The sequence below is a fragment of the Larimichthys crocea genome, chromosome VIII (assembly GCF_000972845.2).
Source record: "Larimichthys crocea isolate SSNF chromosome VIII, L_crocea_2.0, whole genome shotgun sequence".
In the NCBI taxonomy this organism is placed as follows: Eukaryota; Metazoa; Chordata; class Actinopteri; family Sciaenidae; genus Larimichthys; species Larimichthys crocea.
In genome coordinates this window covers 23,962,241-23,978,414 of record NC_040018.1, presented here as the reverse complement: position 1 = coordinate 23,978,414, position 16,174 = coordinate 23,962,241, and the positions used below count along the sequence as shown (strand labels likewise).

Genomic DNA, 16,174 nt, shown 5'->3' with positions numbered 1-16,174 from the left:
CAAACATAGTAGCATCTGTCGTTAGGCCGTGTCTGTCTGGTATACACACATCTTTAATTCTCTATGCTGGCTTCCTGGTATTCTTTTATTTATTTACTGATATTCTTAAAGCCCACACTTACATAGAAGAGTGGTGTTATTTGAGTTTTTTTCCAAAGTAATATTTTCCAAATAGGATATTACATAACTGTTTTGGCAGACTGTGTATTACTCACCATGACATGGTGAGGTGACATATGAAATCTGTGCAGTCATAATTTTCAACTTTGTACATCATGAACTCAGTAAATCAGTAAAACCTATTATTGACTTATGTTGTCACCTTGAACCAGCAGTGTGTGTTGAGTTTTTGCAATGATTTTTAATCTAATCATCAAGTTTAAAAAGGAAAAAAAGAACAAACAACTCCGTCAGGCTACTTTATTCAATAATATCACTTTTTACAATATCTTTCTCCACTGAAGGGTAAATTGATTCTCATGAAAAGATATTCAGTGCTGAGACTGATTTAACATGGAAGAAGCTGCAGGACTTTACAAAGCAGTCATCACACATTTGCATCAATACACACACATGTATGCAGTCAATCTAAAATACAGTTCACATCCTGTCATAATTAGGGTCACTAATAATAGTCACTTGTAGAATCAATGTCAGCGAACACTAAAGCTGTTCTGGTGTTCTGTGGTTGTGGTACAAATGCATTGCATACATCATATTAAGCAGCAACATACAATGTGAAGTATGAAGAAAAGAAAATGAATGAAGAGTGAATATCAAGGTTATGCAAGTAAAACAATCTTTTGTTACAATGTTTTTTGTTCTGATTTATCACAGACTAGGCGTGAAAGTTATAGTTACTGATATCTAGTGACATATGTGGTCCACTGTTCATTATATGTCTGTTCCTTTGCACTGAAGTTAATGTCCAGTAATATATTGTGTCACATCAGTTGTCTTTGCAAAACTCTCACCAAGAAAAAGGCCCATTTGTTGTACCTGATGATTATAGTGATTGTCATTCATTACATATCCCTGACAGTACAGAAAAAGAGAGTGTGTCATTTTAGCTGTCTAAGTGTTCTCATGTGGACTCAGTAAACCACTTTAACACATGGGCTTTGTTCTCTGTCACCCATTTAATGTTGGCTTTGGTTTTCTCTATAGCCTGCTCCAGGGCCAAGGTGGCTGAGCCAAAACCAACATGAAGGTTGTCTTCTTTGAATTTCTTCAGCTTAAGAGAGAGACAGAAAAACAAAGGAAGAAAAACTGAATTCATACTTCTGTTGTCTTTACTTTCCTCTAAATTCCCTCAGGGAAACACAGTGTGTATTTCTGTGTGGTTGAGGTTGTGTGGGTGGCATACCTCCTGTAACTCAAACTCTGTAGAGAATCTCCGTGTGACTCCACTGATGAGAGAAGCGAAAGAAAATGATCCTTTTCCATACCTGAAAAAAGAAAGATGATGTTCAAATGCTGATAAAGTTATCAGCAGGAGGAAATAATCCATATCCTTATGTTGGCCCCATTTGACCTATTTCTAGAAAGATATCAGATAAATGTCTTAAAATAAAAGTCTGGTGATGTTGAATGGTTAAAAAAAAAATAGTTGCAACATAATCAGCCCACAATATTTGTAATACTATTTTTCAAGCTCCTCTTCCAAGAAAAGGTTTGAGGAAATGCCTTCATAATGAGAAAAACAGCACCATGTGCATTTCTACCTGAAAAGCCACAGCATGTCTAACTTTTAAACTCAGTTGCGAGATGCTGTGTATTCTGTATAAAATAAAAATTATTTTGTCTTTAATTCATTCTTGTGAGGAACAAGCTCTTACTGCTGGAAAATGTAGTCCCATCTTGCCCTGACGAAGTTCCAGGCCAGCGGCATCCCAACAACATTTTGGGAAATGTACTGGATAGTAGAGGTGGCGTCTTGCTTGCGGATCTTGGTTGGGTCAAGTGTGTACTCCAGATACCTGATTAAACCAAAAGTTTTTATTATGAAGATTTCCAATTATTTCAGAAGAAACATTAACTGAAGATAATTAAATATTTTATACAACTAAAGCATGCACATAAAAAGGGTGACACGTTTCTTACATTGGTTGGTTACCTTGGTAAAAAAAATACTCTATACACCAGTGTATTACTGCAGATCGGTCTTGGTCTCAAAAACTTAAAATATATTAATCGTTTTAAATGCCCTCCATATCAATGGAGCTGATCAGACTGCCCCAATAATATGAGGGGCATTTCTGTGTCGCCATTTTTTCCCCACAATGATCTCTTTGGTCTTTTTGGTGTTGGTGATGACCAAACAAATGTGAGCTGTAGCTTAGCTTTAGGCTTTGTCTCACTTCCAGCCAGCAGAACCAGGTTAGTAGCCTCTGATGTCTTAGCAATCTCTGGTATCACAGGTAAAAGTGTCCAGGTTAAGAGAATATCCAAAAGTTCCTGTCAGCTGTAGGAGACATATCAAGACTGTTCTGAGTGAACTGACTTGAAAGAAAAAGGCAGATAACTACAAATCTGGAGAGACGCTGAGCCTTGCGTTAGGCATGCAGCACCATTTCCAACTTTTTTACATTTTTTATAGAGATTGTTTTTGTGGCACTTCAGATCATTTTGAGGATTGCCCAGTGCAAGTTAAGTGTTTCAAGCAGTGCCTGACTTACACTGGTCGGGTCCTGGTTTTGGTGTTGGTTTAGGTGCACTGTAATATGTTCAGGGTACAGATAAAAATGTCAGTGGTCTTTTTTGAAACTTGCGGTCAAATTACTGTAGATGCTGGTTAGCAAAATGTACAGCCTAACCCTTCTGCAAAACACTCACTCAACACTTTGTGGAAAACATTTCTTTGAGTGAGCACCGAAAAGTGAAATAATGACTGCAAAGGGGATAAAAATGATCATCTCTGTAACACTGTTGTACACATTGAACAAGGTTACTCCCACAAATCTAAACATTATATGTACCGGTTCAGAAGCCAGGGTGCCTTGGCGCAAGCCATGGCAGACCTGAGCCTGGAAGCTTCAGATGCAAGAGTGGCGTTCTTGAACATTTTCCAAGCAAAGTCCCACTCCTCCACACCACCGATGGCTATGGCATGACAGTAAACTGTGCCTTTCAAGTTGGCATGGATCCTGGTCAATACAACATACAGCAGATTACAAAGCAAACCAAACCATGGGCTCATTCCTTATACATGCATCAGTGTGTACTTTGCTAGCTTGGTGCAGGTAACGTTTGTACAGTTGTTTCACTGGCTGTCTGAGGCAAGTTAACACAGACTTTTTCTCCAGCAGTCAAATTAGTGCGAAATAACTACTTTTTACTCACGGGTTGTGATGTGGATTTTCCATCCACTGTCTGTACCAGCTTTTCATCAGCTCCCTGCAACCCACCACACCCATGCTGCAGGCTGTTCCAATAGCATTGATCTGATTGTACCTGAGAAGAGAGATGTTTGCAAAAACTAGGAAAAACTGCAATATAGCATGACAATATTCAATATGTGTGAGGCATGTGGAAAAGCTAACAATTCAGGTTTAATATCACATTGGATTAAATTATGCCCAATTAGTCTTTAAATACATCTTATTCTTACTGGTCATTGTGTCCTGTAGGTATTTTGGTCCAGTTATCTGTAATTGTCTTGAAGTACTCAAAAAGTGGTTGGATTTGCTTCTTGAGGTATGCCTAAAATAAAAATATATTGTCAATCGTTTTTATGTCCAGACATTTTACACTTTCCCCTTGTACTGTTCTTTTGTTAATATCAGAATAAGAAGTATTAGTATTTGTAGTAGAGCGGTATTTACCTGTAAAGCTCCATAGACCTCAGTGCGATCAAACATGAGAATGTAGTAGCCAAGGTTTCTCAGAGCTGACTCCCAGGGGATGTAGTCAATTTCCTTGGACAGGTATCTGGTAGATCTCAGGGCCAATGTTGTATTGATAATTTTGGCTCTATACAAAGAGAACAACTCCTGCATATTATTTGCAGACATACAACATGTGACAGATTTACACTTTAAATGTTTTTTTTGTTTTTTTGTTTTACCTTGCTAGGTTGAATGTATCATCTATGATCTGTGCTCTGTTGATGACTGATAAAGCCTGAAAGAAATGACACACATAGACACATACATGTTCAAATCCACATGCACAGACAATCAAGCCTGTGTGGTGGACAGTGGTCAGGCACCTTATTTTAAGTTGGAGTGACACATAGACTTGAATTTGAACTTTAGTGGGTAAGTCTGCAACTGTCATTGCATAATGTACATATTAAATATTATTCTCTTCTCAAATTGAACCCACAGCACAAACAAAACCGTCACAGCAACTTTCAGCAGGTGAATATGTTTGACTCACCTTATGGTTGGTGCTGAGCAGGGAGAGGAGACGATTCCAGTTGTCATGGTCATAGTTCACCCGAAAGTACCCAGATACATTGGTGTTTGCCAACACCCATTCATCTCCTGATACTCTCATTTGACTATAAATCTCTGGTGAAGATATAAAATAAATTTATACAAAATATTACAATGTTAAGATCACTTTTTTTTTTCTTTTCTGGTATGCTGATTAAATATAGAAGAGCAGCGGATGTAACTATGATTACAATCTTGGAACTCTGTGGCCTTTGTCTGCTGGCCAGGCCAAGACTTCCTCTGCAGTCCGATTAGCAGCTTGATACACAAGAATAACAGGAAAGACAGAGATTTTGGCAGATATCTGCCTATGGATGTAGATACATTTTTAGCTAAGCTAATAAAAGATAAATCGTTGTCAGACGATAGTCAATGAGTTTCAAGATTGCGTTTCGGTCACTGTGTTTTGCCCACCACATGGACTGTTTACCTGCATGCTACAAGAGCCCACTCAACATGATTGGTCAATACAACTCGGACTACAAAAGAAAACAAGAACGCTTCCAATGCCAAACCACTGGTCTCTTGCTTGCTTACAGATATCTGTTTACAGAGATGACTATGACCATACCTGTCTTTTGAAGCAGCCAGTATTGTTGCTGCTCCACCCCTGCCTTCATCCATTTAATTGGGACAAACCACGTATAACTGGACAGAAACAGAGAAAAAGACGATGAGTGAACAAACCAAAGAATGTTTTTTTCTACCCATGACAGCCATGTACGGCTCTAGAAATGTTAGTGTTAGGCTGTTGGTCAAATTTGGCACCTATATTTATGATCCCCAGAGGATAAATCCTATTGACTTTAGTGATTGTCTGGCTTTTCTTCTAGGTCCACCATGTTCAGATTTGAGTATTTGAGTGTTTCAGTAACTAGTCACCAGATTGCCATAAAATTGGATTGATTCATTTCACCCAAAAGATGAATTGAGATAGGACCACCATCAGGTCAAAATTTAACAGTTTGGTTTATGACAAAATACCTGCTGATATGACATTCCCATCATGCCTCAGCTATACTTTGTTTTTGGGAGCAAATGATAGCTAGCACACTTGAAAAGTCGGAGAACATGAGAGACATTACACCTGCTTCACATTAGCATGTTAGCATTGTCAATGCTTGCATATGGCTTTATGCACTGCTCCACTGCTGAACTGCAATACAAAGCTTTAGCTAGTAGTAACTGTTATTGTGAAAATTTATCCGAATGATGGATATTGCATTACAAAATCAATCTCTCCATTTATTTACATGGAACTTACAAGATAAAGTAAAACTGTTTCCTACTTGAACTGAGAGGGCCTGTCCACTACAGAGTCTGGATCCAACAGGAAGTGTTTCTGGCTGATACTTCCTGTCCGGGTGTCAATAGTAACCACTGGGAAGCCCATCTGAAGAGTCCAGTGGTTCATGATGTTTTGGATGGTATCAGGAATATATATACCTTGTGTGTTTTCAACTGCCTGACAACAATAAAAAAGTGTAGCAGTAATTTAAAAACATACACGGACACACATTGCCATGTGACATTATAAAGGTTTTTCAAGGTACCGACCTGTTGGAAGTGGTCCCACAAGTCGGTATACACTGTGTTGTTGAAGGCGAATGTGTTCAGGTAAGACTGAGAACAGAAAGCATTTACAGACGTAAATCATCAGCAACATTTGTAAACATCTCTCTGGATATAGAAACCACTGCGTATGGGAAGCAATGACAAATCTGAATAATCTTGAGTAATCTCGTGGTTTTCCCACACAAACTGGTCAGACTAACGGTAAGATTAATTTAGCACACACACACATAAACAGTAATTAGGTGACGAGGCCTTATAACAGATATTGCTACTCACGCTGAGTCCTTTGGCAAACACAGGCTCAGTAAGAAACTCTGACAGCATTCTGAGCACAGACGCTCCCTGAAAACAACAAACATGACAGACTTTGGTGGAAATTGAACTGGCAGGATTTTACATTCCACCAAGAGGAGGGCTCCTCAGATACAAATTACAACATTAAGGGTTGTGGGAATGGAAAAAAAATACATAACTCACACTGATTTATACATAAGTGAAAATAAAAAGAGAAAAAGAACATTGACATTACACCAATGTAATACGACAATGTATTATAATAAATATTGTAAGTCTGTATTTGGAATTTCTGTCAGAGAGCGGACCTTGCTGTAGGAGATGGTGTTGAACATCTCGCTGATCTGAGCAGGGTCATTGACCTCGTCTTCTCGGCGTGACAGCGGGTGAGAGGATGCCAGGGCATCCACCGCAAACGCCTTGTACATGTCATTAAGTATGATCTGGTTTTTCTGCAGTCAAGCAAAGAGATGAGTTAGGACATACTTTCTGAACCATATCTGTGAGTAGTCATTCATCTGTGAAATGTAGCAGGACTTATGTACTTGTCAAGGCTGAGTGTCTTTGAAGGTACAAGCAGGCTCTTACTATGTTCCAGGTGGGCTCAGCATAGTCAGCTCCAAGGTACTCTACATACGACGCAAACCCCTCGTTCAGCCACAGGTCATTCCACCATTGCAGAGTCACCAGGTTGCCAAACCACTAAAAAAACACAACACATGAAGAGTCACACTGTGAGTTAAGTTTTTGGCCAACATTACCTCTAAACTCTAAGGCATACAAAAACTGACTAAGCAGATGCTTAAGAAAATTCCCAACCACAGAATTACAGAACTTCAAGTCGACAGAGGAATCAGAGTTAATCTGTCCCCAAGTGATTATCTGTCATTTGCTTTTGTAAAGAGAGGTTGAGTATTTTGGCTGAATTTATGTTCACACAATTACAACCCTGCTTCCAAAACTGTCGGTACACTGTGTAAAATGGAAACAGAAAGAAAATGTGATGATTGTGCAAAACAATGAAACCCCATATTTAATTGAAGATACTACCAGACAACAAATGTTGAAACTGAGATTTTTCTTAATATGATTTTTATATGCCTGTTTTGAATTTAATACCAGCAACACATTTAAAAAATGTTGGAAGAGAGTCACATTAACCACATGCGTAAGTGTCTGGGAACTGAGGAAACCAGAAACCAGTTGCTGTAATCTTGAAAGTGGAATGTTTTCCTGCTCTGACTTCATGGAGCATTTCATCTGCTGAACACTTTTAAGTAGTTTTATAATAACATTTTAGGTGACAAGTCAGGACAGCAGGCAGACCAGAAAAAAAAACTTGTCTACTTGGCAGCATAAGTTGCTCCAAAACCTGTTTTTGATGGTCACACGTCATTGGTGTTTTCACAAATGTGCAGGTTACCCATGTCATGTGCACTAATGCACCCCCATGCCATCATTGATGCTTTTGAGTCACAACTTTTTTTTTTTAAGTTGCTGGCGTCAAATTCAAATTGGCATATAAGTGTTTGGAGAGGGGAGGAAGATCTAACTAAGCTCAGACTGTGTTTGCACCAAATGAACGTCCTGATTATAACCCTTTATCTCAATTACTAACTGATGTGATGGCGGCAATTTGACAGAAAGTTTATGGCCTACCATGTGTGCAAGTTCATGGGAAATTACAGTTGCAACTCTCTCTTTGTTTCCAGTGGAGGATATGAAAGGGTCATAGAGCAGGGCTGTTTCCCTGTATGTGATCAGACCCCAGTTCTCCATTGCCCCAGCATTGAAGTCAGGCAGAGCTATTTGATCTGCAGAGGACAAGCACAGACATGTCAACATCAGAAATCAGAAATGTATTTAAGAAAATGGACCAATAATGCTGTAACAGTTACATCTTAAAACTGAAATACTGCATCTTTTTAAACAACAGAGACAATACAACATAATCTGGAGAGCATTTATATTTCCTTGTCTGGTTTTTGCTTTTTAACAATGCTAAACAAACACATGGCTCAAGGGAGGCAACGTCAGTCAGTCGTATAGTTGGCTATTCTTGCCCAAACTGAAATCTCAACAACTGTTTGATAGATCACCATGATATCTTGTATAGACATATTTTGTATAAATCCTAATGAGCTGGGTGATCTTCTGACTTTTCTGCTAACACAAGTTTTCACTTATTCCCTGAAATATCTCCCTGGAGAACTGGGACCAAACAATCATGGTCCCCACAGGATGAATCCCAATGACTTCTTTAGCACCACCATGAGGTTGAGATTTGCAGTCACGAATGAAATGTCTCATCAGATCAAAGTTTCACAATGATTTACGGACAGACTGACGACATTCCCATCAGCTTTAGGTATTCTTTGTGTTTCTTTCTATGTTAGCATGCTAACAGGCTAAATTAAGATGGGGAACATGGGGGACACAAACATCAGCATGTTAGGATTGCCACTGTAAACATGTTCATATGCTGACATTAGCATGTATCTGAAACTACCACTGTGCATAAGTACGGCGTCACAGAGAATAACTGTAGAGTTGCCAGTCGTGTTGACTCATCGGTTCCTTATGAAGTAATTTATAAATACAGTTTAAACTGTCCAACGGAAATGTGCAAAGCTTGCACAAAAATGTTTTTCTGCTGACCTTGACATAAAGGAAATGAGCTCAGTATTTCTATCGTCACAGGAAAGCAGATGCAGAGTTGACCTACCTGACTTAGAAAGTGGATATGTTGCATTGTAGTAGCGTTCATAGAACTGAAGTATCGGCCCCGTAACGTTGAGCGCATAGTCACCCTGTTTGTCATCTATGGCTTTTTTTCGAGCCCAGATTCGGATCTGCAACAAATGACAAATAAACATCATCCTAAGATTTTTTTTATTGTATTTTGAGGTCAAACAGGACCTCAGAATACCTCATCATCATTCACATTGGTTGTTTGTACTGCTTTTGGTTTATGATTCACATTTGCATGCTAACCATATTGGTAATGAAAACACACAGAGGGAACAAACATTTCTTACCAACAAATTCTTGTGTTGGGTTGACTGAATGTTAACAAAGTTACTGACAATAAATGCCAGCAGATATGTGGACATTCTCTCTGTGGGCTCGAATGTAGTCACACTGAGAGGCACGCCATCAATTACAGTGTTTATTGTGTCTGTTCAAAGAGGGCAGGAGGAAGGAAGGATTAGACTCTGACATTCACAGTAACAGCAACTAGTTTCAGATTTCCTTATAATATGTCAATGTTATTAATTATTTACCAACATAATACATGTGTTTCTGTCATTTCCACTCGTTACTTTTTTTTTTTTTTTACAAACATCTTATTTGATTTTTACAATTTACCTTTGTACTGCCTTCTTCTATGATCTGTTTCCACAGAGAATCAAGCTGGAACAACAATGTGAAAGGACTGAATTTATGTGTTTCTAACACTAACCGATTTCCCTGCCATTAGACAGAGCCACTGTGTCTCTAGTGTGGATGATGGTGACATTGAAGACGGCTTTCATGGCTGGCTCATCAAAACAAGGGAAGGTTTTCCTGGCATACGTCGCTTGCATCTGCGAGGTCGCTATAACTCTGAAAAATGTTCAAATTAAATATTAACACAAAAACATCAACCAAGCAAAATACTCCAAAGTCCCACCAAGAGGATCATTGGAACCATGGTGTACCATTATTTATTTACTACAATGTCATTGCTTACTTCTTCACACCATCCTCCATGTATTCACTCCTGTAGAAGCCTTCCAGGTCATCTGCCAGCTCTCCCAAAAAATTAGTGTAGAGTACATATGATTCTCCAACAGTTAGTTTGCTCTGTAGCTGAATAACCAGATACTCTGTCTTCTCAACAAACCAAGACTTTTGTATGATGGGCACAACGGCTTCACCCAGGCCACTCAGCTTAGCATGGTGCCCATCGAAGGTGGTAAGGTTAAGCTTGTTGGAGTGGATAATGATGAGGTCCGTTTCCTTTACACATCTGAAGACCACAGCTGAATGTCCAGTGAAGATGAACATACCATCTGCGTTGGGCTCCAATCGAGGCCACAGGGTGACATTGTAGAAGACAGGAACAAGGGAGTTTGGAAGTCTGTAGTGGTCCCAGGGCTCCTTCGTGATGAAGGGGGTCGTTGAGGGTGTAGGCGTGTCAGTGCTGTCTGTTGCTCCATCAGGCTTGCCTCGATTCTTGGCCCTTTCCTTGTCATAGGCAATAGACAAAGCTATAATCGTAGCAAGAGCACTGATCCCCAATATAAGCATCCCAAGGCCCACATTTTTACTGACATAGTAGACTTTCCCCATGTCCAGTTCAGGAGATCAGACAAGTACTCTGAGGGGTATCAGTCTGTGTTTGTCCAGCACAGCAGGTCTCTTCCCTCCTCAGTTAACGGTTGAGTTATTAACATGGCAAAGAAGACATTTTCATAACACCTAAGGAGAAATGGAAAGATGGTCATTTAGTCTACAACTCAGCAGATCTTAAGATATACTTTATGAATGGCAATCATATGATGCAATAGAATATATCCATACATGCCACTTGCATCAGGAATGGTTCAAAACGAAAAGTCAAAAGTGATGAAGGTGAATAACACAATCAATAAAAATCAATTAAACCAATCCAGAAGAAGGAAAAAAGTGACAAAGTCAGTGAACTTTTATTGATTGATGATTTATAATCATATAAAAGTCCCATCTAAAACCAACTAAGCATCTTTAGGAGAGATATGATGTTTCTAATTCAAAAAATGAAACTAGTTTCCTGCTATGAAATGTTCTTTACTTGGGGCCATGTGTTGGACCATTTCTTTGCTGGGCAGTGTCCATTTTGGGGTTCTCTGCTGAGGGAAAAAAACATTACAGTGATGACTCCAGCTTAAGTTTCGACAGAGCCAAACTAGCTGCTTCTCACTGTTTCCTGTCTTATGGGCTAAAGTAAGTAAAGTGGCAGCAACTGGCTGCCGGCTGTAGTGTACAGACATGTAACTGGTGTTCATCTTCCCATCTTACTATGATTATGTGAACTTCTGTGCAGCTACTGTAAATACAAACAGTTACTGTATGATATGATAGTGTTAGAAATGCTCTGGACACTTTTTTATTCTCAAACATAAGGGAGTGACTATAGTTTATTGAGTGATCCAAGAAGTATCTGTGAGGTCAAAAGCTCGAGTCCTTTCTGTTATTGCGTTTGCTAATTATTGTTGGTATTATAGACAGGTTTCCAAGCTGCATCGTCAGTGAGATGCAGTTGCAGGCAGGCAGCAGAAAACAACCCAAAATGAGAATTTGTGAGGAGATAAACATGAGAAACTTTCCTGTTAGCTCAACAAGGATAATTGGCTATTACATTCAGTGATCTGGTCAGACTTATATTTTATGGTGGTGTGGATGGTTTTGCACTAACACTAGGAAAGAGACACTTTGTGCTCACGGCTGTTTAATGGATATTGCTAACGTCTGTCAGGCTGCACATTTAGAGTTTCAATGTGGGAGCTGACTGATAGTTTTGGATGGAAAATGTCCCATGTTGTTATGATTATAATTTTACATAGAAAACAGGTGTGCTGAGTCTCTTTTCATGATCCTCATTAAACCCTGTATTAACACAGCTTGACAGGAGTAGTGTATACACAGCGCATACTTTGATCACACTTGATTGGAAGGGTAGTAGCATGGGCGGAGGAAGACATAATTACATTATGAGGCAGATCACTTGGGCGGACACACAAACTATTTCTTACTTTTGTCAAACATTATAAGATAGGTCAGTTGTAATTGTGGTTGTTCTATTCGCATATCATAAAAGACTGGATTATTGATCTTGGCTGAGGTCTGCGCTTGCAGAGTGACCTTCTGATTTCTAATAAAACATTAATCAGCAGACTGGACAACAGGCATGACAAGTCATCTGGATTATTTTACAACCAAAAATGTGCAGGAGGAAACAGACCATGCTATCATTTATATCATACAGGCAACTTGATTAAAATAGATCTTTAATCAAGTGTGACATCATAAAACACACTCTGATTAACTGAATTATCATTAAGCAACATTCATAGCTGCCCTGACAATCTTTGATATGTGACACTTTTATGATCATAAATGTTCACCCTGGTGTAGGGAAGGTAACAGTTTCATGGAAAGTCATAAATCAAAATCTAGGAGGCTTAGATGAAAGAAACTGTAGACTGAAGAGAAGAATGACAAGTTCAATTTTCACCTTACTAACAATACAAATACATGAAAGTTTACTAGTGACATTATTCTGCTGGCCTTAGATCAGCATTTCTAGCAGTATATCAAAATCATTTAATATAATCAGTAACTGCACAGTGATCAGCTGTGGTAACATCTACTGGTATAAAGACAGACATGACAGCAGATAACATGAATTCAAAGCATATCTCTGTCACCTCTACAGTTTAAAATACATTTTTTTTTACTGCCCTTATTTGATTGCATGTACAGATGTTTTCTCTTCATCATCATATAATCATTATACTGCAAATGTAGGAGTACATGGGAAACACCCATAGTCTCATATCTGTCAGCTGTTCATTCACATGAGTATTTATTATCACTGTTGACAGGAAGAGGGCTATCAAAAAAATGCATGTTACACTGGAGGAATACACTCACCGGCCACTTCATTACAGTAGGTACACTTGTACACTCTAACGTGGTCTAATATAACAGCTTTGCTATGAATTTGGCCATTATGAAGATAATAATGTATAGTTCAGAGGGGTATTAAATATATAAATACATGTTTATTATTGAGGCTTTTACTCTGTCAGTCCAAATATTGTTCTAGTAATGGCTAATTGTGTACATTATTAGACCTTATGAATCCTTTATGTCTTGTTGAAAAGTGGGACGGCAAGTGCTGGCAAGTCTTCCCTTTGCACACTTCACACACACACAATTAAAGGTTAATCTATAACCTGTGTTGCATTGTAATAGTTTATGTTTAACACTTCTATGATAGTGAGGTAGATTAACCATCAGTTAGTAATCACATCCCATGCAGGTGTGTATCTTTTCAGCCTTGGTGTCTTAATACAGTGTTAAATAGCCCCCAATAAAGTATGCTTAACGTAACAGTTGGAGGTTTGAATTAAAGGGAATGGTAGTGTTCCTGTTCCTGTTGGTGTCTAATAAGTGGAAAATACACACACACATACACACACACACACACACACACACACACTTCTTGCACAAGATTCCAGGAGATTAGATCTCATTTGCGGGCGCCAGGGAGCCGCTATCAATATGCGGGAGACTCCCGGGACTTCCGAGAGAGTTGGGATGTCTCGATAACGATAGGCATAAAAAGGAAAATTTCCTCCCGTTTGGTGCGCCCCACACTTTGATAACCGCGGCAGTAACTTCAGAAGCAGTAAAGTTGGGAAGAAAGAATTTAAAGTCTTCAGGCTGGGCGGTAAACTGTGAAACTGACTGAAAAATGCATTACCATTGTGTCATACAGTAATACTAGTAAACATATAGATACCTTTGAATGATCCTCACCATATGTAAGTGGTAAATGCAGTAAGTACACACTGCTTTTTGTCTATTTTGAATATACAGTTTGAGAAAATATTCAAATGTATGAATTACAAATATGTCAGTTCATCAAACGGTATCTTTTCCATTCACAGATAACAGCTTCTAATTACATTTTGATCAAATATATAGCAACTGTGGTTTCTGATAAGTTTGGACTTGCCATGACACATCTACTACTGGCATCATGCTGTTATATATACTGTAGTCAAAAGGTACTCTGTAGTATTGTTTTTCAGGGTGAAGCACATCCGTCAGTCCATGAAATCAGTACGCAGGGTTAACTAGAAAGTAGTGGAAATTAATCAGCAGTCTGTTAGATAAATGCTTCTCAAGTCCCCCATGTCCCTTTGGGCCAAGTTAATAAGCAATATAAGCCAAACAAATCACAAACACTTACTCCCTGCCAGCAGAGAGTAGGATAATCTTGTGTTTATGTCAGGCTACAAAATCACATATTTTCATGGAGTAAAAATGACAACAAAAATGACAAACAAAAGAGCTACGGGACCACCTCTGTTTCAGTGGTGTGCTTATAACAGACTCTCCTTTGTCTATTCATATGCAGGATCTGTGCAAGGAAGCATCCGTTATCACAATTACAATTAAAATGCTCTGTGCAATGTGCACATAGACTACTTTTGCATGTTTCTCTGTTAATGATAGTAGGTGCTGTTAGTAATAGTAAAAGTGCTCTGCTTGTTGCACAGCAGGGTTGGTGACACTTTAACAAAGGATAACAAGAGTTGCCTTCTTATTATAAATCTTAATTTGGTGAAATAGACCTACAGACAGGGGTTAAAGTGAGCAAGAGAGTTCTGCAATGGCATTTCAGCATCCCCCATCCCCCCTACCGCGTTTCTTTAAGGGTGGGGCATAGCCTTCCACACACATGGAGGAGCAGAGGAGTTCCAGGTGAAGAGAAGGTAAGGGTAACTGAGTTGACAACAACTCCTTACATCACCTTAAGTGCAACAATATATAATGCACTGAGTATTTGGATGGTTAATATGAACTACACGGGCACTTCAAAAATAAGACTTCAGACTTCAGTTCATTAAAGTTGATCAGCTGATTGAGCTCATGAAGGAAAATGTCTCTTTTTACATTTTTATTTTAAACATTTAACTAACAGTACTATTTATTATTGTATTTACTTATATTGATACACACCTTCAAATTACTTAGTTGTATACTTGTTTTATTATTTGTTCAACAAACAGGGTAAAACCCCTAAAACATTCAACTAAAGCTTATATAAAATAGATAAATGCAGCAAATTTCTCACATTTTCAAGAAGGAGACAGATTTGGGGGAGTCCTGAACTACCCCACCCTACCACAACCTGTAGGGTTCTCCCACTCCGCACAAACACACACACTTGCGTACAACTATAACCATCAGTTCTGTGTGGTCTCAGCTCTGTACTATACAGAGTTGCTTGAGCCAGCTGTGAGAGCTGTAGAGTTTACGTGCAGTACAAACCACTCTGGATGCAGACTGACAACCTATAAATCCACAGCACAGCCAAGAAATCTAACGTTTGGTGCATGACAAATGATCTACTACAAAACTGTATTGCACAAGTACTGTTTGCATACCACATAAATCGTTACCAGCCTTGCTGCTAACTTTTCATTAGGAGCAGCACAGAACCTCTGTTGTAGACCAATTCTAATAACCTTTCTTCAGTGTAAAAGACGCAGCACAGTATTGCCAAAAGCTGTAAAGCTAATACACAGGCTATTACAGAATCTTTGCAGTGAAGGAAAAGACGACAAAAGGAGTGACTTTGCATGCAGCATGTTGGATAAATTAACATGTCAAACATAAGGAAAACAGTACATACCAAACTCTGTGTTGCTTGATGGGCACTGCAAGCCTTGATTTAAGTCTGTATGAGGCATAGAAGTTGAGCTGGAATGAGCCTGGTTGATGTGAAACACCCACAGTCTGCATCTGTGAGGGTGGAGGTGGGACGTGGTGAGAGCTACCACATGTTTTCTTAGGGGATGTAGGGAGGGAACAACTCCTTCAATTCACCACTTCCCTAAATTTGGGAAGAGAACTGAAGTGGCTGCATCATCACGGCTACGAACTCACTGTGGATAAGCAGAAACAACTAAGAGGTACAGAGAGATCACACCGTTCTGATGTAAATTTCACATGACGCTGCATGTCCACAACCTGGTGACTCAACTTACCTGTTCATACACAAGAAAACCCCCAGGTGGTGAATGAGCTGTCACACACAAAAAAAG

The 16,174-nt window shown here is 39.0% G+C and overlaps 1 protein-coding gene across 1 annotated transcript; it reads right to left on the bottom strand.

Annotated features, from left to right (window-relative positions):
- Positions 1-408: 408 nt before the first annotated feature.
- Positions 409-16,039, bottom strand: LOC104920734 (aminopeptidase N). The gene is made up of 21 exons (XM_010733086.3): positions 15,763-16,039; positions 10,042-10,772; positions 9,772-9,914; positions 9,347-9,486; positions 9,034-9,160; positions 7,968-8,122; positions 6,897-7,010; positions 6,617-6,760; positions 6,291-6,356; positions 5,997-6,062; positions 5,729-5,904; positions 5,011-5,087; positions 4,381-4,514; positions 4,067-4,122; positions 3,825-3,972; positions 3,611-3,702; positions 3,343-3,453; positions 2,979-3,146; positions 1,839-1,979; positions 1,367-1,448; positions 409-1,234 (listed from the first exon to the last, which is right to left on the bottom strand). The coding sequence occupies exons 2-21, from the start codon at positions 10,641-10,643 to the stop codon at positions 1,085-1,087; spliced, it is 2,892 nt and encodes a 963-aa protein (XP_010731388.2). The 5' UTR covers positions 10,644-10,772; positions 15,763-16,039; the 3' UTR covers positions 409-1,084.
- Between the last annotated feature and the right edge of the window lie 135 nt (positions 16,040-16,174).